Raw genomic sequence first — 27,198 nt, 5'->3', positions numbered from 1 at the left:
CGCGGCAGTTCTATCGAAGGAGATCCGCTGTGCAAAACTAAATTTCAACAAACTTAATTTATAACGATAAATCTATCCCGATTAATCCCTAATTTGCCCGATGGGATTTACTATCTGTCAAATTGATAATTTTTCAATTCGTTATCAGATAAATAAATGAGAAAAATGCATTATAACTTGATGTAAAATTAATATATGAAAATTACCTCTAATTTTTTGATATTATATTATTATAAGTAGTTATGTACAATAAAAAATTGCATTATGCATGTGTTTTTTTCATTAATTTATGTATTTATATAATAAGGCTGTATTTAGTAAGGCTCTGCTTAGAATATTTAAGTTAACGTGTGATTATTATTCATCTTAATTATACCATTAGTAAACAACAAAGATTATTTCAATTAATTTGCACGTAAGAAATTGCTATATTTTGCAAGGAGCTACGCTTCTTATAAACGACAATCGATATATATTCTTAATTTTCTAAATATATTGTATGAATAAATACAAATGTTATGCAATATATAAAAGAAATGCATAAATATTAAAGTGCTCGTTTGTTATCAATTTAGTTCACGAGAATTGTAGTGTATACAAATGACGCACTTTTGTGCAGATGTTACGCGACATGAATTATATCGTACGTATGTAACGGCAAGGCTTTTTATCCTCGTGCTTGCGTATAAATACTAATGATCAGATAATAATAGAGAACAGTTTGAAACTGTCATTGTACTGCATATTTCAGAGAATCACGTAGGAAAGACTCGATTTCAATATTTTTGATAATAACTTGTTTTTGAAATGACCACCATCATTTTACGTCTACCTATATAAATATCTAGTAGATCGTGCAAATTTGGATAATTCATTATCAAAAAGATGTGTTTATGAATCAACTATGGCAAAGTGATATATTCGGTAAATTAAATTTTATCATAAAAAATATTAGAATATAAGATAAACATATATCAAAATCATTAAAAAATATTCCGATTTTATTATAAAGATCTTTTCATTATATTTAATTACAAATTCAATATTTATATATGTTTATATTAATTAACTTTATAGATTTTATTTTTATTCTACTATGCAGGAGAGAGAAATTTTTCGCCATCATATATTTTTATAATTTATGAAGAACGGTTTTATCCTTATTTAGGGACCTATTATGGCGGTTTCCTTTGTCTCTGAGAATGTGGGCCCTGCGCAGGTCCGGATGTCTCGGACTGGTTCCGGATCTCGGATTACCAGTCCCCTCGAGAAGACGAGAGAAGTCCCGCTCTACTTATTCCACGCTTGAAAAATACCATCTAAATATGAGAAGTAAGAGAAAGACCAACGGCTCTATTCTTTATTCTTCGCGTTGTACATACTTCACGTTTTTGTCGACCTCATTATCATTGTATTATTATTATTTAAAAAAAAAATATATATAATAAAATATGAATATACATTACATATGCAAACAACAATATTAATTATCAAAATAAACAAAGCTTTATCAACAATATTGATTATCAAAATAAATAAAGCTTTATGTATCTATTTCATGTAGTTTCCAACTGTTTTATATAAACTTAATAAGAAATCAAAAATAATTACTTGAAATTAATAATTTGCGAAATAAATAAAACTTTAAAATCTAAGAATTCAAAATAAAGTATGATAGTATAGAATTATATTTTGTATGTTTCGATAATTATAGTTTAATGTATGCTAACAAAATAATTAAATATAGAATGAACAATATAGAGAAAGAATTCTCTTCACTTAATTTTACATATCATATAATAAATAAATCACGGACTTTACGAGGCTTATCAGATATCCTATCGTAGAGTATGTATAATCATGTAGAAAAAAATGATGTACTTGTACTATAACGAATAATATTGATAACAAGTATCCACTTTGGCAAATGCGTTTCACGAAAAAATCTGTTACAAAAAAAGATTTAAACATATTTGATTTATATAAAACATGCTAAATAAATTAAATATATAATATGAGACAATTTTTAGAGTAATATTCCTTTCGCAATACTAATATGTAATATGCTAAGATATGTTAACATAAAGAGAAAAATCGCGGACCATAAGCATGTTTGTAAAAGGGAATCTGGAAGATACAACATGACCCAATTATTTCGAGAGGCTTATGTTCGGATTGTTCTCTAAAACGAAGGATGAGGCCTTCAAATCTGCAAAAAACATGCAAATTCATATAGGGCCCGATCGAGGCAGCGTTGCCGGGTTTAATCGTCTCATTCAGGAAGATCAGACCGGCAACATCATCATCGAAGATTCTAAATGACATTCTCTTCCGCAATTATACGAGCTTTAGATATTTTTGTTGTTATACTCAAATCAGAATTATATTAAAAAAAATTCCACATAAAATCAAATAAAGATAATAGATTTTATCATGTATTTGATTTTCAATTTCTTAAAATTTTTTTAAATTTAAGAATTCCCAGAATTTTGCATCTCGTTTTTCGAGTCGCTCATAAATCGAAAATTATTATGGTAAAAAAGAGACAAATACTTTTTTTAAGAATAATTCTTTTTCAAATTAATAAAAAATTAACTAATAAAAAGAAGTGCGATATTTAGAAGAGCATTCTGTACAATATTTTAGCTATATAACGTTAACATACTGTGTGATTCATAATTATTTTTTCAGAAAGATTACATTATCCTGTAAACTTTAAATTATCTTAGATTATCGCATTAATGACGGAATGATAGAACGAAAATACATGCCATGGCGTCCAATTTATCAAGGCATCGCCGGAAGAAGATCCTCTGAAAGTGACTCATATGCTTATTTCTTGGACTAGCTTTGAAAATCTCTCTCTCTCTCTCTCTCTCTCTCTCTCTCTCTCTCTCTCTCTCTCTCTCTCTCTCTCTCTCTCTCTCTATCTATCTATCTATCTATCTATCTATCTATCTATCTTTCTTTCTCTACGTGAAAAATAAATACCCAATAATGTAAACGAAGATATATATATATATATATATATATATATATATATATATATATATATATATCAATCTAGAAGAAGAAAGAAATGGAGATTGGAATATCTAATGCAAGACATCCAAGTATAAATATCAAATTTATAAAACAGTTTGCCTTATTCGTGTTGAGATTTTATCTAAAACGTCCTTAAAATTTAATTGAACAGCATAGAGTTCATTGAACTTGACCTGACCTTACCAGACGGATTCATCTCCTTATACGGAACGTCAATCTCTTTCAAGGTAACACCACGTTCGAAACGGCTTAAGAAACAAATGTAAGAAAAATATTTAAAAAGTATAACTGATTTTCGTGCATATTTTTACTATCTATGCTATTTAAAATACACGCACAAAAGAAATTCGTTTTATTGCACACAGTAGCAATGTAATTTGTTAAAAAAGATTATTCCCCAGAAAAGGTATTCAATATCGAAGTATTTGCATGAGAAAACGGATTGTTATTCGAGAAAACATTGACTAAATCGCCAGTATAAAATATTGACGTGTACAAAATATTAATTAATTTGATTATCATTAAAACAAGAGTTGCTTAAAATTTTTAAAGCAAACCACACTTAACTGTTCAGAGACGTATGCACGAATATATATTACGCAAAAGTATTAGACAAATTTGTATTTCCCGCAGAAATGTATTACACAATAACTGATATCTTGCTAGATAGTTCCCACCAGATAGCATAGAATATTTAATTATATCTTAAACCATTAAGATATAAAGAGATTCAAAAATCAATGTCTATTGCTTTATATTAATTAAACAGATGCTTAAAGCCTTTTCTTTTTTCTAATATTGACAGTCAATGCGATGTTCTGTATCAATATTAACCTATGCAAGCATAATTTTTTTAAATGTGTGTATAATACTAATCCATAGACACATTAAAAAAATAAGTATCATAATAACATATATTTATTTTGTAGATCCTTTTTTAATATCTTTTGATTTCGCAAGTAAAATGTTTTTATCAACGAAAATAAATGTTCTCGTTCGAATACAAATAAGCATATGAAAAGTATTCTTCTTTTTTTGTTTCTTATATGTATTGCTTACAACGATTTGTAAAAGATAATGAGAAGACGATGATTTATAAAAGTTAAGAATAAAAATCAAGATTTTTGGATATTTTTATATCTTGTATAAATAGAGATATAATGAAGATATTTGGGTCATAAATGAGAGTAAACACATTTGTATTATGAATCAGATAGTGTGCTGTTATAAAGTATTTCTAAACACGTACATATATATGTCGTATGTTTTCAATGTTTGTACAATAAAATGTGGAAAAAAATTAATAACGTATGTGCGAAACAGTGATGACAGCATTTGCCAGTAACAATGCACAATGCAAAGTATATAGAAACTTCGTCAATTCCGTCACGTCATTATACGTCACGTCCCAAAATCGACAGCTGATCGATTAACTTTACACGGTTTCCACTTGCACTTTCATTGCATACCTTACGGCGAGGGTTACAAAGATATCCACGGTGTAGATGTGGGGCTAAAACTCTTTGTACGGCGATTTTTCATTACGCGTGCAATGTTCATTTCTTTTGTGAAAATCATATATGATGGAGAAAAGTAATTATTTTTTTATTTTTTCTGGTTTTTAGAGCTACTATGGTTTTTAAAGCGGATCTCACAAAATATTTATCCCCAATTAGTTTTTACCTTCTCCCATAAAACAAAGGAAAACAAGAAAATTAAATAATTATTGGCGATTTATGCGCTTAAAAAAAATTAAAACGAAGAATTTAACATTTCTTTTCGTAGCTGAAATAGTGGTCCTTAATGGAAAATTTTTACATTCGAGAGAGAGAAAGAGAGATATCTGTATGTGTGTATAAATCCATTATTTTTATACGTTTTTATACCAGGGTGATTTAGATTTTATTCTATAATCATTAAGATATTTCTTTTGCACAAGTTTATTGTCAAATAATCGATTTATATATTAGATATTTTGACAAATTTTCCATTACGTTACACAATTACTTTTCCATTTCTCTACTTTGTTCATAATCAAAATTATTCACACATTGAATTATTGTCGTAATATTTGTCCAGCATTTGTAGTAATATGTAATAAAAGATAATTTTTAACCTGAAAACGATAAAGAAACCAATCATGTTTTATTTATGTAATTATACACCGGACATACACCAGTGTATATGTCATTCATCGGATCATACTACTTTGAAAGTTCATTATTAAAATGCATAATTTTCATCATGTTACATCACAAAGATTGCCATCGCGCAATTAATTTTATTTTCTAATGATAAATATTTTATCTGACCAAATAAACTATCCAATATATTAACGGAAAACAACTAATGTCAATTTTATAATACAAGAATAAAAAGATTAATATCTCATATAAAAATTCATTATTAAATTTCACTTTTTCTGCGTATCCGTCGTAGAATAGTATTATAAACCTTAGACATTCATCTATTATGAATTATATATATATTAAAATGACATACAAAACGATTCAGCGTACATGGTAAATACAAATCAGCTAGATATTAAAATATAATCGAAATTTAGATTATTTAATAACGCGTTTCATATTTCTGCCATCTTTTACGGAATTGAAAATCTAAAAAAAAAAAAAAAAAGATTGATGCGTTCTTTGTGCACGCGTTTACAGACTCGCGAGTTTAGTCGTTTTCTTTTTTTTCTCTCCAATATAGATCTATTTCTTTTTTTATCATCTCTCTTTTTATTTCTTTTAATTATTTACTATATTATTTAATATATCGTTTTTTCTTAGTTACTCAATACAATTCATACTGAACGAATATCCAACGTATTCGACAAACTTCTATGACTCACAAATATAGAAAAAAAAAAAAAAAATGAAATCCTATGACTGAACGCAGATTCTTTTTCAAGTTACTTGATCACATGTTCGTTCAAACTTTTTACGTCAAATTCGTCCAATAAATTATTTGTTCTCCATTAGATTCTTATAATTCTTATCACTCACCAAATAACTTCTCAATTCCTTTTGAATTAAAATCCTCAAGATTTTCTCACGTGACTTTTGTACAATCCACCGTCTTTCCTACTACTCCCTACTTCTCGAGACGTTCGAGAGGTCAAGACGAGATGTCACATTGTCACCATGTTGCTATTTGCATATGCGAGTGATTATATTATTGTATTTACCTGTTGGCAAGGGACAGACTGCATCGCGCCGCGTCGATCCGCGCGGAACGCGTGTTAGTGAGACGAGCAGGGAGCTCGTTGTCTCGTTGCGACTTGAAACACAATGCCGGTCAATCGCCAGATACCGTAACAGGGTCGATGGATTAAGAAATTTGACGGTATCGCCTCGTGTGCGCAGGTGCTCGGGCAGACCTGACGCCGCCGACTCGTCGAGTCCGAGCTGGCCGCAGGTAGAAAATATCGAACATCGGCCATTCCCAGAGAAGAAATAATACGGGCGCGTTGAGTCTTTTTTGTTCACTAAAGATTCTCTTCCCACCATTTTCTTTATAACGAGGAGTTTAGAAACGAAATTCTATGTGATTTCTTTCATAGATATAAATATATATAAAATCTACTTTTACTTATTGTTAGTACTATGTACGAACACATACACCTACACACATATCTTATTCTGTCTCTTACTAAGCAGCATTATTAAAAAACAACACACGGTAGAGCTAATATGTATATTTAACATGTTGAAACTTTTGTCTAGTTAAACTTTTAAAGTACTAATTTAAAAATATAAAAACTGCACATGTAAGCAGAAACAAAAACAAAAAGTACTAAGTAAAAGTAGATTTACATTTTCACATATATAGTTCTTTACTCTATTCAATATTACGTATATTTATATATTTCAGCACCATGATACATATGGCTGCATGTATAATTCATTAATTTATTTCATCAGCCGAATCGGTATATCTCTTTAATCGGAGTCATCACTGCCGAACAATTAACATGTGCGATTCCCGTTGTATAAATATTTGCATAAATATTGATAAATACCAGGCATATATTGTGTATGTGATAATAATTGCATATTACTCCTTTATGCTATTTAATATCAAATAATACATATAAAGCAAGTTATTAATCGAATATCATTATTAAGGGTTTTAATACGCGTTTACGATTACAATTTTACTATATATATTTTTCTCCGATTAAAAATAGATTTTAAAAGAATATACACGATTATGTTGATAATAAGTATTTATTTAACAGAAAAAAATCATGAAGAAAATGTGATCTAGGAAAATTTCCCTTTTTCCGTCATTTTTACATTATACCTCTTTCTCAGACTACGCTTGCCGTGCAATTAACCTCACCCCATTGACACGACGCATTGGGGGAGCAGTTTTGATTGTCCCGACTGTTCTTCGATCCTGATAAGTAGCGTTTATGTTACGTTGACATCTCGTTTGCAAAGTTAAGGAATCTTGCCACACTTGCGCGATATTATGTAAGAAAGTTTCATATATATATATATACTTAGAAAAGTTTAGCATTATCCGAGAATCCACGCTTTCTCCTCGCAAAGTTTTATCTAATCAAATTAGAACGTTCTTTCAGCAATCCCCCGAGAAATAACAATATGGTGAATTAAATGCGAGAATAGTATGCGAGAAGGGAAAGTTCCTTCACGATATATACGTACATATATATGCACGCAAATTAAAAGATTTTGAATGAATCGTTTACATATTCACAATCGTAATGACGAAAATATTTTCTTTTCATTCTACTTCTCGTAGATAATGGTTGCATATAATCTCCGATACGTTTTCGAGAGTATATGAAATTTTATCAGAATAATTTTTTAGCAAATTCGAGTCGCAAGTCGAATTAAGATGTCCCATCCCGGGATCGTCGAAAAAATTCATTTTGCAGTTAGAAAACCGAGCGGCGAATAAACTAGACGGCGTAGGAAAAATATATGTCCATGTGTGACACGCCTCGTACATTATTATCGCCACACGTGAAAATACGTGCGCGACTGGAGGTTGCCACGAAGGGTTTTCGGGATGGGTGACGTCTCGAGGGGGAAACACGAGGACCTCGGCGACGGGTATCCAAAGGGTGGAGAGTCGGGGTGCAGGGGCGCGGTAGGATACGAGGTGGGGACGCGAGATGGGACGAAGAGCGCGGCGAGGGACGGGGTGAGAAGAGGAGATGGCCGACCACGCGCGATCAATATACCAAAATACGCCGGCACCCGCGCGCACATACATACGTGTACGCGTGCGCGCGCGCGCGCGCTCGCTCGTGTTCACGTACGTAACATCCTCGGGACTCTGTCAATATATGTCTTCCACGTATGCAAATTGTAAATATAATCTAAACGGGCCGTGTATACTCGCGATTGTGCGTACACGTACGAATTATGTAAATGTAACATTAACGCTCGCGCGCGCGTACATGTTACATATCGAAAATATTTGACGAGTATGTTTTCGAATTCTGGGATCTCTGTAAAGAGACTTGAGACGAGACCTCGTTAGACGCGGATAGTGCAATTCGAAATATACGAGTATATAGAATATACGTCTAAGAAAGAATATATATAAATTAAAAATTATCATATATTTTTTTATCGTGACAGCAGACTGTCAGAAACTGACAGTTTAAAATTAAGAAAGATGCTTTGCTTTGATATTTTTGTCACCATACCTCATTTTTATTTTAAGATAATGGGAGAAGATATCGACAAAAACCAACTACGTATTTCAATTATAAATCGTCAATTATGAACTTACCTCGCGGGCAAAATGCTTAAGTGTGTGTGTATATAAATGTGTTACTCATCAAAATGTATGTTCGTCAAAAAGTCTTTACCATAATAAAATATTCCATAATAATTCATCTATACAATTGTTCCCGGAAGTTAATTTAAATTCTGACGTGCACACACGCGTCTATACAATTTTAACCAAGCGCGAGAACCGAGTGCAAAGAGTCAATACTTGGACCGCGCCAATAGTCGTATCTCTCGCGGTCTTCGACCAAACGTTCTTCCAGCGATCTTCAATATAAACAGCGAGCGACACGTCGCTGTGAGTAGCCATTTGCAAATATGTACGCGTAATAGAAACAAACGGTCGGTTTCATTCATGAAGTCAGTCTTAGCCGTGGTGCGACCAACGACGGGGAGCGACCGGAGAAGGATTCGAGGTCAGCATTCCCCCCCCTCCACCGCGATGACGATAATTTTAAAGGAAGATAAGGAGATATCGTCTTTTGCCTACGCGTATATCGACGCGTCGAGACATTAGCTGAGGTCAGCGGTACGACGCGAGTATGTTTTAAGGAGATGAATAAAGTCGTAACGTATTCGGCGAACGAGGCGTATGACATTACCAGCATTATAAATATGGAAAACGGTAGGCTATAAATTATCAATCAAAACTATATCGATCGATCACGATGATGTATTTTCCAGTGGATTGACGTTATCGTTCTCAACAATGTTCGCTTGCGATTCTCTCAACTTTTGTCTCGTCTGTCTACGTTCTGAAAGTCTAAAATTCGCGCCGATATCTACGCCATTGTACGAGCGAAGAGCGTTCGCCAGCTGGCACGGGAAGTGTGTAGCGCCGCTGGCGATGCGAGCGTTTACCACCGCGTGTTTCGAGGGAAGAAATTTATAGTCGGGACGATCGCTGGGCTAGTGTCCGTACTGAAAACATAAAGGAGAATTCGCGGGCAATTCGCGAACCTCTATCAATTTCTCCGACGATCATTGTCATCCTACACACGGAGGGTCAAGGGAAAATGGATATATATTTTACAAGCTCGCTTTCTCCTTCCACGTATGCTCGCGTGGTCTACGTAAATATAAAGTAAGAGAGGAGAAACAATGAGCAAAAACGGATAATAAATGAGATTTTCTATGTGGAACAAGAAAAAAAATATTCGCCTTTTAAGTATTTCATATAAATATTGTATAAAATAGAAAATTATATTGAAATCTAGCGAAGCGTAAAGGAATACACCGAATCGTTAGATCGTCAGTTATGAAATTTGCCTGTGATTACGTGAATTTTATATAAATTTTATTCAAGATTAAATATAAAATACGATTTAAATATGACATACGGTTACGTGTGTATAAATGCGTTCATCCTGCGTGCTTAGTGTTGATTAAAAATAATAATATTCTATATTAAGTATTTACGTGTGATATATTATAATTGCGATATAAGTAAAAAGTTATTTTGCCAATCTCGTATCCGCCAATTGAGAGCCTTTGAGAGCACTGTTACCGTTACTTTTTAATTATTCCGGTACGAATTTGGATAATTTCTTTTTATTTTACTTATACATAAATTATACCTAATTATTTTAAAATTTTGAAACAAGATTAAAGTCTCTCTCTATCTCTCTCTCTTCCAGGATTTGTTCGAAAAGTATTTTATTTAAAATCTAACACACACAACAATAATATATGCAGAATATAATTAAAAATTAATAAGGAATAAATTAAAATTATGTAAAAAAGTAAATTATACACATATATATATATATATTTATTTAACAGAAATAGATATTTTAAATTTTCTTCCATTTTTATGCAGAATAACATTATTTTGGTAAAACAGATCGATATAAAAGTGTCTTTCGACATCGTTATGTTCATTATTATATTTCAACTACGAGCATTAAATTAAATAGACGAATAGATGTATAATTTAAAACATTAATAAAAATGACTCCATTAGTATCTTAGCAAATTGATAAGCCGCATTGCAGAAATTTGCTTGATCTGCGAGATCGCATTAAAAAGTCAATTCAATAGATAACTCTAGAAATGTTTGCGAATCCTCCGCAATTCAATTAATAATTAATAAATTCGTAGAGACGTCGATAAAGCACGTACAGAAACGATCAAAATTAAAATTTCGAATTGTTCGTACGCTTATTTTTTATATTCTATATCCTCGATTTGAGTGTCACTGGAGGACAATGATTCCGCTACGAGCGCGTGAGCCAAGTAATGTGTCATCGATCTCCTAGACATCTAAACCTTTTAGTTTACAAAGCATATATTTAATTCGTCTTACTCGCTTCGCTTTTGTCTTCTAATTTACACAATTATCATTAAGACGTAAATTCGCTCTTCCTCCGAAAGACACGATACGCGCTAGATATTCATTTTGCGCCTACCATAATCGGACGTGGACAGATATAATAGTTGTCAGTCAATTACGCGCATCGCTCTGCTCTTTCTTAAGAAGCAATCCGCGGAAGGGATCGGCCAAACGCGATGGCGGAGCCGACGTTTGAGCACCACTGTCGAACAATAACTTGGTGCTGCTGCGAGCTCTCAAAATGGCTGTCCTCAGCTATTATTACTTCGGAGAAAAAACAAATGACGACGCGCTCACGCTACGCGAAGCGAAGAGGAGAGAAGAGACGGAGAGCCAAGGCCCTCGGTATAACGTATCTTCGTGTGCGCGCGTTTGTACGAGTGCCATGTATATATACGCGTATACAAGGTGGTCCCGAACGTTTCAGCCAGACTTTGAGATCTTATAAGAAATTTAATTCTGAATAAAAATTTTTCTATAAACACGAGTCGAAAAATGCTTCCTTAAGAAGTTATCGCTGAAAAACCTCTGATGCGAAGGTAGAGCAAAAGGTGGGGAAAAAAAAGAAAAAAAAAAGAAAGAAAGAAAAACTTAATAAATTTCTTGAAAAGAAAAAAAAACGATAAAAATAAAAAATAAAAATCTTTTTCTTTTATAAAAATAAAATAAATTTTTTAAAACTAAAATAGCACGTAATAGTAGAGAATACATAAAAACTAACTTGTTCTCAAAATGTTCCCCCTCTAGCTCCAATAAACTTTCGGCATCGAGTAATGACCCCGATCTAGTCGCTTTACGGATTTCCTCCTGATTCAACTTTAATCGATCTAACAGTAAGTAACAAAAGTACTTTTTGTACGTTTAAAACTGGTTATATCAAAATCTATGGAACGTACAACATTCATTTCGATCTCATTCGAAAGATAATTTAATTTTCTACAACTTTTATTTTGGTACTCTTTTGTTAAAAGATGCACATTTTCCATGATATTTGGAAAAACGTGTAAAATAATCACGATTTCAGGGGCTTTCGAGCGATAACTTCTTAAGAAAGCATTTTTCGTCCCATGTTTATACGAAATTTTTTGTAAAGAATTAAATTTCCTATAAAATCTCAAAGTCTGGCTGGAATGTTCGGGGCCACCCTGTATACCCGCACACAGTCGATGTTTCTCTCTCTCTCTCTTTCTCGTATCCTCACTCACTACGGACCATACCGAAAACATCGGAACACCTTACGTGTTTCCTGAAACTCGCTTTATCGAAGCGATAACGCCGATGGTTTGCGCGAAAACAAATACATGCCAGTAAATAATACGACGACCGTGCATATTTTCCCTCTTTCACCCCTTTCCTAAATATATGTAACGCGTGTATATGTAGCGTAGTACGTTTACATACCTATCCGCGTATATATACTTATCCGTAAATGCGCGCGATGGAAAGTCAAAAAGAAGATATTGGTTTCGCGAGAAAACACATGCCCTAAAATTCTGGATGAAACTATGAGATAGCTTCGAAGAACGACGACTGAAAAACGATCGCTCTATGGTCTTCCCCCCTCCCCTCTCCCCCTCCCCCCTCCCTCCTGGCTTTCATAATATTTCGTTTTTCTTTTCAAGGTTTGTTTTCATCGGGTAAAATAGGTACGTGGGTCTACGAATGATAAATGTGTGTAATATGGGTATGGTATGTAATACAAGGTCACGTCTTTTTCTCGTGTTCTCGCTGAAGAATTTCTTTCTCCGCTATCTACCGTAAAGAGAATGATTTTCTCTTGAAGCTTTTGACGTACGAAATCTACAGCTGATTTATTAAATAAGACTTTACTAATCGTTAGGATATACTAAATATTTTTCTTTTCTCTTCTCTATTCTTCAAATGTTTCAAAAGCTTACTTTCTAAACTTTGGAAACAAAATAAATAAGAATACGTGGCACCAATGTTATTCAATGCTAGAGAAAAAGATTGATATATTGTTTACAGTTTAAAAATTTACGACATCGCGAACTATCAACATTAAAATCATATTTTAAACATTCCAAAGAATCTCTTGATGCGAGTCGTACGAGTTTATTTTTAGACAACGTTTATTTGAACGTATCATATTAAATAATCGCTTTAGAAATCGAAATGTAAATGCAAGAGGATAGAATCGCATTTATAAAATTAAAATTACAATAATATGTAATGAGTATTGTATAATCATTTTTGAAATAATATCTTGTGTAAAGTGATCGGGGATATACGGAATATATATTATTTTATTACCAGATTCTACCAAAATGTACAGATTTTGCGAAAGAAAGAATTCTATTTTTCAAGCTCGACTGCACTAATTTTTATCTATATATATATATATTAGAAGTTTCAAATCTTTGAAATGTTTTAAAGGAATACGGCGAGACGAGGTGTGCGAAACACGGAGCGCGATTCACGAACGATAGACTTAAAGCTGGAACATACAGGTCGCGTTGATCGCGACGGGTTTAAGCGACTCTACAAATGCTACACAACAGCCGTTATATATTGCGAGAATTTCAAGACTCACCGTTTGAAATGCTCCCTAATGCGATCCTCTCGGATGTTTTCCGGCAGATTTCCAACCCACAGGTAACGTGTCTCTCTAACCATTTTGCTCCGAACTCTTCATTTGGGATCGGATGTTGTGGTATCGTTTGGAGGCACTGTACAACGACACACAACCTCGACCGGAACAATAATTCACTGCACACTTCACCAACGCACGAAACGCGCAATTTTTCGGTCGATTAAAGCAAGCTCGCTCGCTCGCTCACTCTCTTTCTCTCCTCTACTCCGTTTAATTTTTTTCACGTTCAGAAATTTAAATCAGCCTCCTCGGCTCTTGTCTTCTCTTTATCTCAACCGACGGAGATCGTACGCGTCCCGACACTCGCAACGTGATCACTGTAGCGAAAGGAGAGAGAGAGAAAAAAAAAGAACGGTTACGAGCACTAGTCACTAGCCGGTATAGCCGGTAGTAAAGAGACGAGGCCAGCAGACGCGACGGATGCTGTCGTCGAGGACGCGGCACGTCGAAGGAGCGATGACACGTGCGCGCTTAGGCACGGCAACAACGACGACGACGACGACAGCGACTGCGGCGATCACCGAGACGATGACGGCGACAGCGACAGCGACGGCGACGGCGACGGCGACGGCGACGGCGACGGCGACGGCAACGGCGACGTGGGTCTCGCGATGAAAACTTTGCGCCGCGACGCGCTCCGACGCCGACGTGGGAAAAGTGGAGGAAGAGGAGCCTTGATAGCAGACACCGCTGACGATTACGACTGCGAGGATCAGTATCGTCGCCGGAGAACACCACATCGTATATCACTGAGTCGCGTGATGGGGATTATTCTTGCGGCCGCCTTCCCATCGGATCACACGTCACACCACGAGGAGAGGAGCACTCCCCGGCCACTTGGGTGGACACGGGACGATACATCCCGGCGTACCATAATTCCTCGCGATGCACACGCGTTCGACGTTAAACACGCGCGCTTCGCTCTAGCCTCGCGCGTGGAGCGGCATAACGCGGCATGGCATGACACGACACGGCACGGCACGACACGGCACGGCACGGCACGACACAGCACGACACTACACGACACGAGACGACGATGTGGCACGGCACAGTGGAAAGACGAAAATTTTTCTCGTCTCTCCGAGAGAACCTCGATCGCGCGCGTAACGAGCGTGTGTGACCCACTGTTGATAACGCGAATCAATTCGAACACACTTCCTTTTTCTCCTTCTCTCTCTCTCTCTCTCTTTCTTTTTTACCGCTTTATTCGCGTGACCTTCCGCGCACGAAACGACGGCACTTTTTTAGCGTACACATATACATGCCTCTCTATACGCGCATGTATCTAGAGGATACACGTACGTACACACGCGTGTAGGCGACACGCATCGAGAGGATATATACATAGCCCGTGCTCCGAATAGATATTCACTGGAGGATAATTATTTTTCTCCTTTTTCACAACACTATCCTCCCGAATTGAGATCACACGGACAGTGCGAGAGAGAGAGAGTACACACATACATATATATATTTATAGATTATACCGATATATATATATCTCTGTATATCTCATCACTTATCGCGTCTCGTCTCGAACGAAGAGAGATGGAAAGCGAACTTGGTCGAGTAGATACAAGACGCGCGCGAATGTAACGCGAAGTTAGCTACGGCGATTCTCGACGCGACGGCGTAAAACTCCCGTTGTCGCACGAACGTATGTGCGCGTACACGCGCGACGATACCGAGACCACGATGTCCGGTCGGGAACATCGATACTCACGCGGAATTACGATTCGCGATATACGAGGTACGCGTTCTTTAAAATACACTCGTTAGTTACACTCGGGCCATGTAACGCAGACGGAGCTGAGTTTTGGCTCCTTCTCACTGCACTACACTACTCGGAGTGACGTCACCGTGGCGGGAGAGTAGCGAGGCTCGCTGACTAGCATCACTGTCCTGCCGCCTGGTGGGGGAGCGAAGTAGGAGAGCGGAACGAGTCTACATAGAGCGGCTCGTAATCGCGATCGTCGCCCGCCAGGCCGCGCGTCGGGTGGGGGTAAAGGAAAGAGAGGGGAGAAATATGGCGGGCGGCGCGCGCGCGCGCGCTCGCTTCCGCCGTGGAGTAGGAGAGACGAGAGACTCTTTCGAATCGAAGCAAGGACAGGGGTGGAAAGGACTCGAGATTCTGTCGGAGGGTAGGGATAACGGGTCGAACGAGCTAACCCGAACGAACCCCCGAGCCGCGCCTGTGTCCCTTTCGTCCCGTATCCGCTGCTCTCGCTCGATCATCGTGTTCCTTCTGTGTCTCCGTCTCCGTCTCTCTCTTTCTCCGGCGTTCGCCCTTCTCTCCGTTCTTTTCCTCGCCGCTCTTACTCCATGGCTAAGTTACCCGTCCTCTTCCTCCTGCACCACTACCATCGTCGAGTCAAATCCCATCCGCCATCTTTGTTAAGCGCTTTCCGCACCTTTCTCTCTCTTTCTCTCTCTCTCTCTCTTTTTTGCCTTTCCCTACCCCCTCGCCTCGTCCCGCTCGCTCTCTCTTTCTTGCTTCAGGGCCGGTGTAGAGGCAGCCAATTACCCGGGGCATCGGTACTTTCTATCCGAGAATAAAGATGGAATTCCAATCGGATTATTACGAAAATAAAACTACTTAACTCTGTGACGTTCCCTCTAATCAAGGAAGTAACGATCAAACAAATGTGCCAGTCTGATAGCGCGTACGAATTAATGAAGCGTGCGGGTGGATAAGAGTTTTCCGCATAACATAAGCGATGTACAATAGATTCGATCCCGAATAAGACTTTTATTCCGAAATTTTCCATTATTCCAAATGACTTTCGAAATGTGAGCTCTCGAAACGAAATATTCGCTATGACGAATACTGTGCTCGCTCTTAATCACTTCTCGAGGCGTCAAATTCTTTAATTCTTAACGAGTCTGATTTAACCGCGTTTACGTAATCGTTGAAATCATTTCGTATAAATTTACACAAATTTTATTTTGCCATATAATACACGATCTTCTGAAAGACCGGTAAAACAAAATATTCCTACTTTATCGAATTCCAAAAAATCGTAAGAATACGACGACGCTTCAAAGACAACATTCCTGTCTAAAAAATTAATGTTTATATATATATATTTTTTTTTTATCTATTGTAGATATAAATGTACAAAACGCGTTTGTGTAAATAAATGCGCTTATAAACTATATATACAGACGAATATAGAATGACTATTGGATCGTTACTGCGTATCGGTTTTTCGATTACTCTAATCCCACTTAAGGTATAGGAATGCCTTTCGTCGGGACGTATTACCCGGAAGGGCATTAAAATAAAAGCATGTGTATATATTCATATTGTATGTAATGACGATCCATTCGTGTGACTTGTCGTTGGGGGTGAAGGACGCGCTAGCTGCGTGCCTGCGCGCACAATCGCCATCTTGTCCTCGCCGAGAGCCAACGTGTCCGGACGGACGGGGCCGTTGTTAATATATGTCCGATGCTCCCGCGAATCGTCGTCGTCGCTCCTCTCCGAGCGTCGTTATACATACGTTCCACGTCGCGTGTCGTGCGTTACGCGACGTCGGGCTCCGCGACGACAGTAACGTCCCGTTCGTGCGACCGCAGGACGTTGCACGACTGGAGAGAAAGCGATTTCCGTTCCGCGGCTCTGGCTCGTCCGAAAACGGACGCGTATTGTTTCGTTATTGGGAGCGCCGCGCCGCGCAGTCCCGCGTTGCGTTGTCTCATCCAATTTTCGTTCCTGTGTCCTGTGCGAATAAATTTCCCGTTATTTTTCTTTCCCTGCCCCTCCTCCCCCCCTGCCCCCCCATCCCGTCATCTGTATTTTTATTCGTTTAATCGTCGAACGAATTTTAAGGATATTTCTGTCATATGTCAAAATATTAATAAAAACAAAATTTCGTAGACCGCTTTACTATTTTTCTTCTGAATATCTATGCAAAACTTGAGCATAATTTTGTTAACGGTTTGGAAGTTATTCAAGTTTAAAGTTAATATTGATGCTTATATAGAAAATCGCGCATTGTAGCGCTTATTGACAAATTTGACAAGGAAAAAAAAAAAAAAAAAAATCATATATTTAGAAATGTCTAATAAATATTTGTGCAAAACTTGATTTAGATCCACTTATCCGTTTAAAAGTTATTTACTAAAAATTGTAGGAAAATATCATCTCTCTCTCTCTCTCTCTCTCTCTCTCTCTCTCTCTTTCTTCAAATTACCCTTTTTTTTGTTTCTTGCAATTGATTTCGGAGAGTATTTACGATCAAAAGTTTTTGTCATAAATTAGGAAAAATATATTAATTACAACTATTTTCTTTGAAAATGTTAAAAACCATATTATTTCGTCATACTTTAATTCTTTTTATAATCCGGATTTATTTATTTGATCTTTCAAACAATACAAAAGTAAGAAATATATCTTTTTTTTAATTTCAATAGTTTTTTTCCTATTATTGTACAGCCAAAATATCATTAATTTGACCGAGTTCAGATTTCCCGATTTTAGATTTTAATACAGATACACGTAGAAAGCGATTCGTACTTTTCCTTCTAATGTATATTATCTTTAATGAAATGTCTTTAATCAATAAAGATAAATATCTGCGCATATCTTTTTTTATCTTCTTGCGATTCCTTCTCAATGTCGATGATATCTTATTTTTGTCGAAAAGAATGTGACATTAAAAAAATACAATATATATATATATATTTTTTTTTTTTTTCATAATATGCGATAATATTTATTTTATTTCACATATCGCCAAATATCAATGATAAAATAAAATATTCATTTATATGTATATTTCTATTTAGAAATGTATGTTAGCACGCGCGCTTGCGCGTCATCGTTTAACACTAATATGTTGTCGTCGCGCCATTATTACAATTCAATTTCATTGCGATAATCTATTCGTCACTTAGAGTAATGGAAATTTGTAAAATTGTCAACGTAATTTATCGAACGAATCCGAATCGAACGTAAGAAACGAGGACATCTCGACACACGACATTAATAATTCAAATGAGCACGTTGTCGCGAATACGTCTACGAATCGTGACGTTCTTAATCCGCGAGTAGATGTTACATCTTAATTCATCGCGCGTATATCCGTTATCGAGTCACGAAGCTATATCGCTTGGCGGTTTCGCTACAATTATCTCGGGCCTTCTGCGGGACTGATTAATGATAGCACTTATCGCGCAGCGAATAAAGCTCTGCTCGTCATTGAAGCGTCTATTTCGCGTTCATCGTACGTTCGAAGGTTACGACACGTACATATACGTAACGTACGAGACGGGGTAAATCGAGTACATTAGCATCGACTCTTTTTTTTTTTTTTTTTTTTTTTGCGCCGAACGATAACGGCGATACACAGGGTGTATCTGAAATGATTAGGACTAAACTTTAGGAGCGTATTCTAGAGGTCAAAATAAGACTTTTTTTCTTATGAACATGGGTCCGCAAACGAATCCTCCACCGAGCTAAAATTCGATAATGTGTGTATTAATGTTTTCATAATATACGTTTTTATTTTTTCATCTTAGTGGCTTACTTTACTTCATAATTTACTGGGCTATACCAAATTTCAATCTTCTGCCATTTTTTTTTCTGAAATACAGCCAATTTTTAATTTTTTCCGCAAACTTTAGGGGCCTCTATTTCGACCTCTAGAATATGCTCCTAAAGTTTAGTGCATCATTTCAGATGATACACCCTGTATATAGCGCGATCTGATCGTTTATCTATAAAATCGCATTTTAAATACATAAATATATAAACTTGGTCTCTCTCTTTCTATCTACCTATCTCGCTCGCTCTCTCTCTCTCATCTCTCTCTCTCTCTCTCTCTCTCTCTCTCTCTCTCTCTCTCTCTCTCTCTCTCTCTCTCTCTCTGTATGCGCGTCCTTTTCGATTTTTGCCAAAATAATCGCAATTGTTACGCAAGTTGGATATAAAAATAAGAGAAAAATGAATATCCATGCGTCCGTTTATCATACTTATCTTTGAAGCCTCAAGATTTTGTTAGATCCTTTTAACGATTCGCGTATCGAGATTACCTGCTTGCGCGCGCGAAAATGGCGGCGGTTTCCGTTGAATTTATGCGCAGTTACAAATCTTAAATTTCATATGTGGCGACATCTCCCGATGCGATGCATTGATTACTAAGATAAAATTACTACTTATTAACAGCAGATAACGGATCTGCCAGTCGTTATCCATCGTCGGATCTAAAATTATCTTGAAATTCGAAAATAATATTTTTAATAACGAGGATGCAAAAGAGGATAATATCTGTTTTCGTATTAATTACATTTTACAGCGCACAAATATATCAAAAGATATGCATCGTTTGGGGGGGAAAAAAAAAAAAAGACAAACATCTATTTGTCTCACTTGGCGACTGAATATATTGAGCAAACAAACACAGATATTTTGTATACGGTAGAATAAAAGAGAATGCTCGTCGCCAGCAACGATATAGATTTAATTGTTTCGTACATATATTACGTCGCGATGTCAAATTAAGACCTTCCTGAATCTTGCCTGATTTATTTGCGAGGCGTCTCGCGCGCGCGCGCGCACGCGCCTACGTGTATGTATACTTAAATTCAAGTTCACAATACGAAGCGTTCGTAGAGAGAGGGAATGAATAATGAATGACAAATATTCGGAGTTTGCGGAAGATTCGGAGGAGCCATCCGTTACGTCGTCGGATCCAAACGAGCGGAAATTAGCGCGCAGGATCCGTATTCAGCGACGTCTAGAAGCGCTAACTAAGTGAGAACGTTTTTTTTTTTTTTTACATTTGGTTAAATACATCGCATTATATATGCAAGTTGTAAAATTAGTGTTAAATATATAAATACTGTTTTTCTTATTTCCCCATACATCCTCCTATTCAACTACTCTTCTCGAAAATAGTATAATTCGCTCGTCATGTAAATTGATTTATGTTGTCATATTCAACATAATATATATTTTGACAGAATAACATTCAACTGTATATATTTTTATATTTGTAATGTTAAAAGATCGGATACTTTTGTCGCATAATGCCAGGGTTGTTTTATTCTTGCAGAAAAACAGATCCTAAGGATGAAGAAATTGTGGAAAAAGCGCCTATTGAGAAGCAAATACTTGCTACTTTTGAACTCTTGGATAAATTATCGGTGGAAGGAGATGAAGTGGTTGGTGTAACAAATGCTTATTTTATTTTACATTAATATGATTTTTTTTATATACTTATTGATATATATTATTGATATCAGTAAAGAAATATCGGATTAAACGCGATTTCATTAAAATGTATAGGTATCTTCCGTGAAAATCGCAAACGATGCTAGAGAATTACAAAGACGGAGGGAAGAGCAGAAAATCAAAAGAGAGTTGTTTAAAATACTCGAGGAAGACGAGGAGGAATGCATGAGAAGGTACAAGGAGATCAATGAAAAATGGTCGAATATTCTTGTGTCTAAAGATCCGTTAGATATACACGCGGAAATGGAAGCTCAAAATGTCAAGTGTTTCGATATTATGGAGAGAAAAGACGCTGTTATCGCACAATTGCGACAAGAATTGGAGAACGCCGATCTCAAATTTGTTAATGACCAGAAAAATCAAAATGAAGATATAGATTTATTGATCAATAGAATGGACAATCAAGTAAGATACAAATATAATTTTTTTTGGGGGGGGGGAGAGGAAGTACTCTAATCAAATAAGTATATAATTGATTAAAGATATTTTATTTAGATGAACATCATGGCTAAAGCTTACCGTCGCGAGTTGTCTCTTATTAATGACGTAATCGAATCGGAGCGTAAAGTATTGCTGGAAAATATGATGGAGAAGTGGGAAGCGTTATACAAAAGATTACAGGAGGATAGTCTCATGGGATTAGACAGACGAAAAGAAATAATGCGCGAATATGAGGAGGAGATGAAAAGGGTCATAATCGAACATCAGGAAGAATTCCGAGTTCAGAAAATCAGTTTTGAACTTGAGATTCAAAAGCTTCGACAAGAGGTGCAGAGCACAAAAGCATTGTGTTTTATAAATATTGAGAAACTGGATTACAGCTATGCCGTGCTTAAACAACGAGAAGACGAAAACACTGTAGTAAAAAATCAACAAAAGAGAAGAATCAATAAGTCAGTATTAAACATAAATAGATTTAGTTTGGAAATCGATAAATTAATTAGTTTTAGAGGCTATAAGTGAATGCTTCTTTTACAGACTTCAAGATGTTATCAATGCTCTAAAAAAGAATTACGCAGAGTTAGAAGAAAATACGAGACTTGACATACAAAGACTTACTGACCAAGTTATAAAAGCACATAAAAATATTTTGGATTTAGTGGAAAAGTCTAATCATTTTACGAGCGTTAACGATAAGAAATATATGCAAATTTGGGACATGAATGCGAAAAATACAAATGAATTGCTCGATAAGGTATGCATTAGACTTTTCGACAATATTGATATCAAACTATAATACCACGTTTCAGATTTTAACTATTGACAAAATTATATATGAACAAGCGTTAGGCCTGGAGTGGAATCCACCTGAGAAAACTTTATTAAAAAAAGAAAATTTGCCGTCTTATTGTAGTGTGATATGCACTATAGAAGAAGGTAGCACGATTGACTCTATTTCGATCTATTTCGTATACAATTTTTTTGTCGCATACATGCTAGCATTTTTTCAAGAAAATAGAATGGCTGAGGAAAAAAAAACAATATGTAAATCTTACAAACCGGCGAATACCATCGAGGAAATCAATTTAGAAAGGCGATTATTAAATCATATTATAAAGCAGATCGCCGATAGTTGCGATTATTTGATCGAAAATAAACTGCTCGAGTTGCTTTTACCTTACACTGCGAAGGATCAACTAATTATACGATTAGATAATGTGTTTCAGGTAAATATACATATATTCCATTTTTCATTTTATTATAAGTTATTTTCATATTTATTAGGCACTGAATGTGAAATCCGAAGAAGAGCTTGGATTTCTTTTAAATTTCTTTCTACCGTATGCGTATTGTCCCACATGTAGCAAGGATATAAGCATATCTATTTGTGATGAAACTGTTGTGATGAAAATTCCTTCTCCAAAAGAGGAGTATGTATAATACTGATTACATAATCAAATAATGTATAAAATAATGTGAAAGCAAAATGTATATTATTTGGGATATTAGCATTGAACAGTTAGACGTCTGTGGGGTTGCCGAAGAGTTTACGAAAGATGAAGCTAAATTGATTGCCGACGTGAAAGAAGCAATCTGTGACGAGAAATCATCTAATCCCAGCAACGATGTAAGCATAAGTAGTTCATCTCCATGTCCTCTAACTGAAACGTTATTTCCTATTGCGGAACGCACCTCAACTTCTTTTGCATCCATTAGCGATATTGTCAAAGGTACGTGTACTTTCGAATTTGTCTAATAATTAAGAGTTTAAGAGAATTTCCTATTGTGTGATGAAATAATATTATTAATTTTATTTACTTCATTTATAGATGATGATCAGATGCAACGACATTTATTGTGTGACAAAGGACATTTGCTTGAAATTGAAACTGCGTTTGTCACTAGAGCCTTACGGGAATTTGTGGAAAGATATCATTTTGTTAAATGGCAAGAGATGCCACAGACTTTCCAAGAAAAATTAATAGAGAAAAAAACGGTCGTATCTCGAAATATGACAATTCAGGATGTAACAAATTTTTGGAAACGATACAGTGAAATTTTTCCAGCAAAAAAGGAGCGACTTTGGGATGGCTTATTAATCGGATTGAAAAAATATCATAAAGTATTAAAAGAAAGACATCAGTTGAATGTCGAAATGGAATCTTTACGAAAGCAGAATGCGGAATTACGTCGTTTATTGAAAACATACATAATCCAGGTAATGTTAAGAAAAAATACATATGAATAAACGTATATATATTAAATATCACGTTACATTGAAAAATGCTTGAAATTACTAACTATTTTGCATTCTTTTTAGCCTGAAGGTGATACATTATCGCAAGATGATGCACAATCTGTTTGCGACAATTTAAAATGCAATTTACGCACAAATTAAACTTATTTTACTTATTCTAAATAAAAAAAATTTAATATATAATTCTCAACATGAGAAACCATAGTATAATGTAAATATACATATAAATTATATCACTATATGCGACTATTGTTTAAATTGCGGTAGTTCGAGCAGCAATGGACTCTACAACTTTCGTTGCTCAATGGGATTAACATCAATATCAATATGATTAATTAATACGTATCAATATACATTTGTTTATTTTCATATATTGCTATATATATAGAATAATTTTTATCTTTCTTTTCTTTAAAAAACAATTTTTTATCATTTAAGAACAGTATTTTATTAATTTAAGAAAGATTTGCAAAAACTCAAACTATAAATATGTATAGCCATAATTTTAACTGATAGAATATTAAAAATAATCCTTTAGTATGTATTATATATATAACTCAAAGTAAAATGTGCAAGTTTTATAAGTTTACAACTTATGGTTGATATGTAATACCACCCGATACAAAGTTGTTTGACAAGGATGGTATTTGACCCTTGGGAATTACATTTCGTTTTGTTTTTTTCCAATATGGAACAAATCTTTTCTTATTCGGATTCTTAGATCTCTTCACTTTGTCAGCATGTTTCTCCGAATTCATATGCTGCAAATATATAAATGGGAAATTTCACATATATGACAAATTATGATATGGTTTTTGTAATGCAAATTATACAAGACGATGTATCTCCAAGGAATTTATGGAGAAATATTACGTGTTCATGCCGAAATGAAAAATTAAAAAAATCATTGTGTGATATTGCAAAATGAAAAATGAAACATGCACATAAATATATGTATAAAATTATTGTACCACGCTATATTGAGATTGGGAGTTGAAGAACTTGTTACAAATATCGCAGGAAAGTGAAACCCCTTTTGTGGGACTGGATTGTTGCGCGCTACCAGTTGACGATGCCAATGCAATCCCTTGGGTGACAACCTCTTTGCCATCCCATTCACCTAAGCATCAATGTGCGATCAACACTATCTATGTATCACAACCGCAGAAGCGGTAATTTGTGATAATAAATCAGCTTGAACACTACATTCATGCTATAAAAAGATTGATCATTAATGAATGTGTAATATTAAGTGGAATATACATATAATTATTAAAATATATATTTCTGTAACATGTAAAAATCGAAATGTATTTTTTTATATGATAATATTCCATTAATTTACAAACTTTTTATAGCAATGTAAAGAATTATCATTGAATATTACAATCTATATGTATATATATACATACACGCATATATATATATAAATATAAATATATATATATATATATATATATATATATATATATATATAGTATTTATCATATATAAATTTTTACATAGTTTTCATGTGTTCTTCATATTATGATTTTTTTACAATACATTTTTTATATTTTTTGGTTGAATATTTCATATTATATATGAAACTAATTGGTTTTCATTTTGTTTTGAAAAATTGAGTTGCAAATTAGGAAAATATATACAACGCCATTGTGTTATAAAAGTTTAATAATGTGTCGTTTGTTGTTCTAGTTTATTTTCCATCGAGTAATATATCTTGTATAAGGTAGTCATTAAAAAATAACAAGCGAATATTTCTATTATACAGTAATATTAAATAAAAAAAAATTAATACATATATGTGTAATATTTGTACAAAAAGATCTGAGAAGAATAGTCAACTAAATTTAGTTTATTAAATGTAACATGTATGCAAATAAGTCGTGACCAATTGCTTTTCACGATAACATGTTAATAAACAAATAAATAATAAATATACAAATATTACTTATATTCCAATAATCATTAAATATTAAATAAATAATAATAATAAATAACGCATAATAACAACAAATTTGCAATGATTACTAAGCGCTTACTAGCACTGAAATTATGTAACAATAAAAGAATGGCAAGCAAGTTAATCTCACATAGTTAGTTTATAGAAAGAAGTGAAAAGCAAAAGTAAGCAGCAGAGTCAAGCATGCAAATGCGAACAATACTAAACTATAAACCAGTACAACAGTATTTTTCTCTATTTTATCCAGATACATAAAGCGAGTATTTTTAAGACCATACGGCAGTGTTTTTCTTACCATAAAGGATTTATTATTACCTCTCATTAATTTCTTTTTATGACGACTTCCTGTAAATATATATTTATTTTATTATAATATTGCATTGATTTGATTTACAAATCTTATATTGTAATTAATTTATAATATATATCACAAGAGCAATATTTTATCATCATTATATTTTCATTACCATTAAGATGTGTTTGCAACTGCTGAATAGAATTCAGGCACACATTACATACGTTGCATTTAAGCCCGTTTGTTTCTTCATCTTTCGTAAATGAAATCTTTGTCTCTTCAAGTGTTGCCATTATATTCTTAGATCTTACCTGTGAAATGGCAATAGGAAATAATATATTTGCTTTGCCTGTAATACGCGTTATAAATATTTGTTATTGTTACTAACCTGTTTAGCATGACGTGCACCTTGTAAGTGTGTATCCAATACTGCTTGGCTTGTGAAGGAAAGGTCACAGTCTTCACAACGAACGAGAGGTTTTTTCGTGGGCAGATTGCCCATTATATTATCAACCACTGCTTTTGTTACAGGATCATCAAGATTGGTGTTCATAACATCCTCTGATGGTAGAGCCATTTTTCTAATATAAAATATATGAATGTACGTTAAATAAATATGATGTTAAAAAAATCTCAAGCCAAATATGACATGTTAGATTAACGATTTGAAAATAATATTAGACTGAAAATATATATCGTGAATAATAACAATCGAAAACTTGTTTAAATATTGAAATTATTACATTTCTAATACAATATACCGTATCTTTATCGCCGTATGAGAGCTCTATCTAATCCGTAAAGTTTCTTCAGTCGGGCACACGCTCTTATTGACTTATAATAACGCAATTATTATCTATGCTGCGTGATAATTATACAATATCGAATATAACGCGATTATTTCATAAGAGAGTACTAAACAAAATTATGCAAATATAATATATGTGAATATAATATTACCGTTACGATTCTGTTCCGAGTAACGTATAAGCCGCTGTTATGAGTACACAAATCGTTTTTGCACTCGGCTTTCGCGGAGCGCGAACACCGTGTAAATATACACTGCTCTTCGAAATCACGCTCACGGCTCACGATTACTCACGATTCTCGAACAGCACGGAATAATGACAATGCGCGACCTATAACACGCGTCCGTCCTTTATAACTACACCTCTGCTGTATTTTTTATCTCTTTCTTCTTTTCTCCTTAATTATATATCTATTTCATTTTAAGTGCAAAAAG

General features: G+C 34.7%; 3 protein-coding genes across 7 annotated transcripts in view; 1 reads left to right on the top strand and 2 right to left on the bottom strand.

The window, feature by feature from the left end:
- LOC138933732 (protein split ends) overlaps positions 1 to 15,617 on the bottom strand; it is a 76,593-nt gene extending 60,976 nt beyond the window's left edge. For 3 of the 4 annotated variants that reach the window (XM_070296702.1, XM_070296705.1, XM_070296703.1), the window contains exon 1: positions 13,703 to 15,617. In XM_070296702.1, coding sequence (XP_070152803.1) covers positions 13,703 to 13,785 — 83 coding nt within the window. In that variant the 5' untranslated portion in view covers positions 13,786 to 15,617. The remainder of the gene's footprint in view (positions 1 to 13,702) is intronic. The other variant, XM_070296706.1, reaches the window with a different exon arrangement.
- A 4,777-nt stretch (positions 15,618 to 20,394) lies between these two features.
- Positions 20,395 to 23,838, top strand: LOC138933245 (dynein regulatory complex protein 1). The gene is made up of 11 exons (XM_070295825.1): positions 20,395 to 20,519; positions 20,821 to 20,929; positions 21,054 to 21,404; positions 21,495 to 21,892; positions 21,978 to 22,194; positions 22,250 to 22,376; positions 22,452 to 22,666; positions 22,725 to 22,870; positions 22,950 to 23,170; positions 23,270 to 23,658; positions 23,761 to 23,838. The coding sequence occupies exons 1-11, from the start codon at positions 20,395 to 20,397 to the stop codon at positions 23,836 to 23,838; spliced, it is 2,376 nt and encodes a 791-aa protein (XP_070151926.1).
- LOC138933055 (zinc finger protein 346) lies at positions 23,654 to 27,136 on the bottom strand. 2 transcript variants are annotated; one of them, XM_070295513.1, is made up of 6 exons: positions 26,916 to 27,136; positions 26,344 to 26,536; positions 26,128 to 26,266; positions 25,976 to 26,005; positions 24,669 to 24,817; positions 23,654 to 24,458 (listed from the first exon to the last, which is right to left on the bottom strand). In XM_070295513.1, exons 2-6 carry the CDS (start codon positions 26,530 to 26,532, stop codon positions 24,291 to 24,293), a joined length of 675 nt encoding a protein of 224 aa, XP_070151614.1. In that variant the 5' UTR covers positions 26,533 to 26,536; positions 26,916 to 27,136; the 3' UTR covers positions 23,654 to 24,290. The 2 variants fall into 2 exon arrangements, with proteins under 2 accessions (XP_070151614.1, XP_070151615.1); XM_070295514.1 differs by lacking the exon at positions 26,916 to 27,136 and adding an exon at positions 26,717 to 26,810.
- Between the last annotated feature and the right edge of the window lie 62 nt (positions 27,137 to 27,198).

Source organism: Polyergus mexicanus, unplaced genomic scaffold (assembly GCF_030449975.1).
Source record: "Polyergus mexicanus isolate NDT 795.1 unplaced genomic scaffold, iyPolMexi1.0 SCAF_5, whole genome shotgun sequence".
Classification (NCBI taxonomy): Eukaryota; Metazoa; Arthropoda; class Insecta; order Hymenoptera; family Formicidae; genus Polyergus; species Polyergus mexicanus.
Note: the sequence above shows the minus strand (reverse complement) of the source record. Positions and strands in the feature narration are given on the sequence as shown.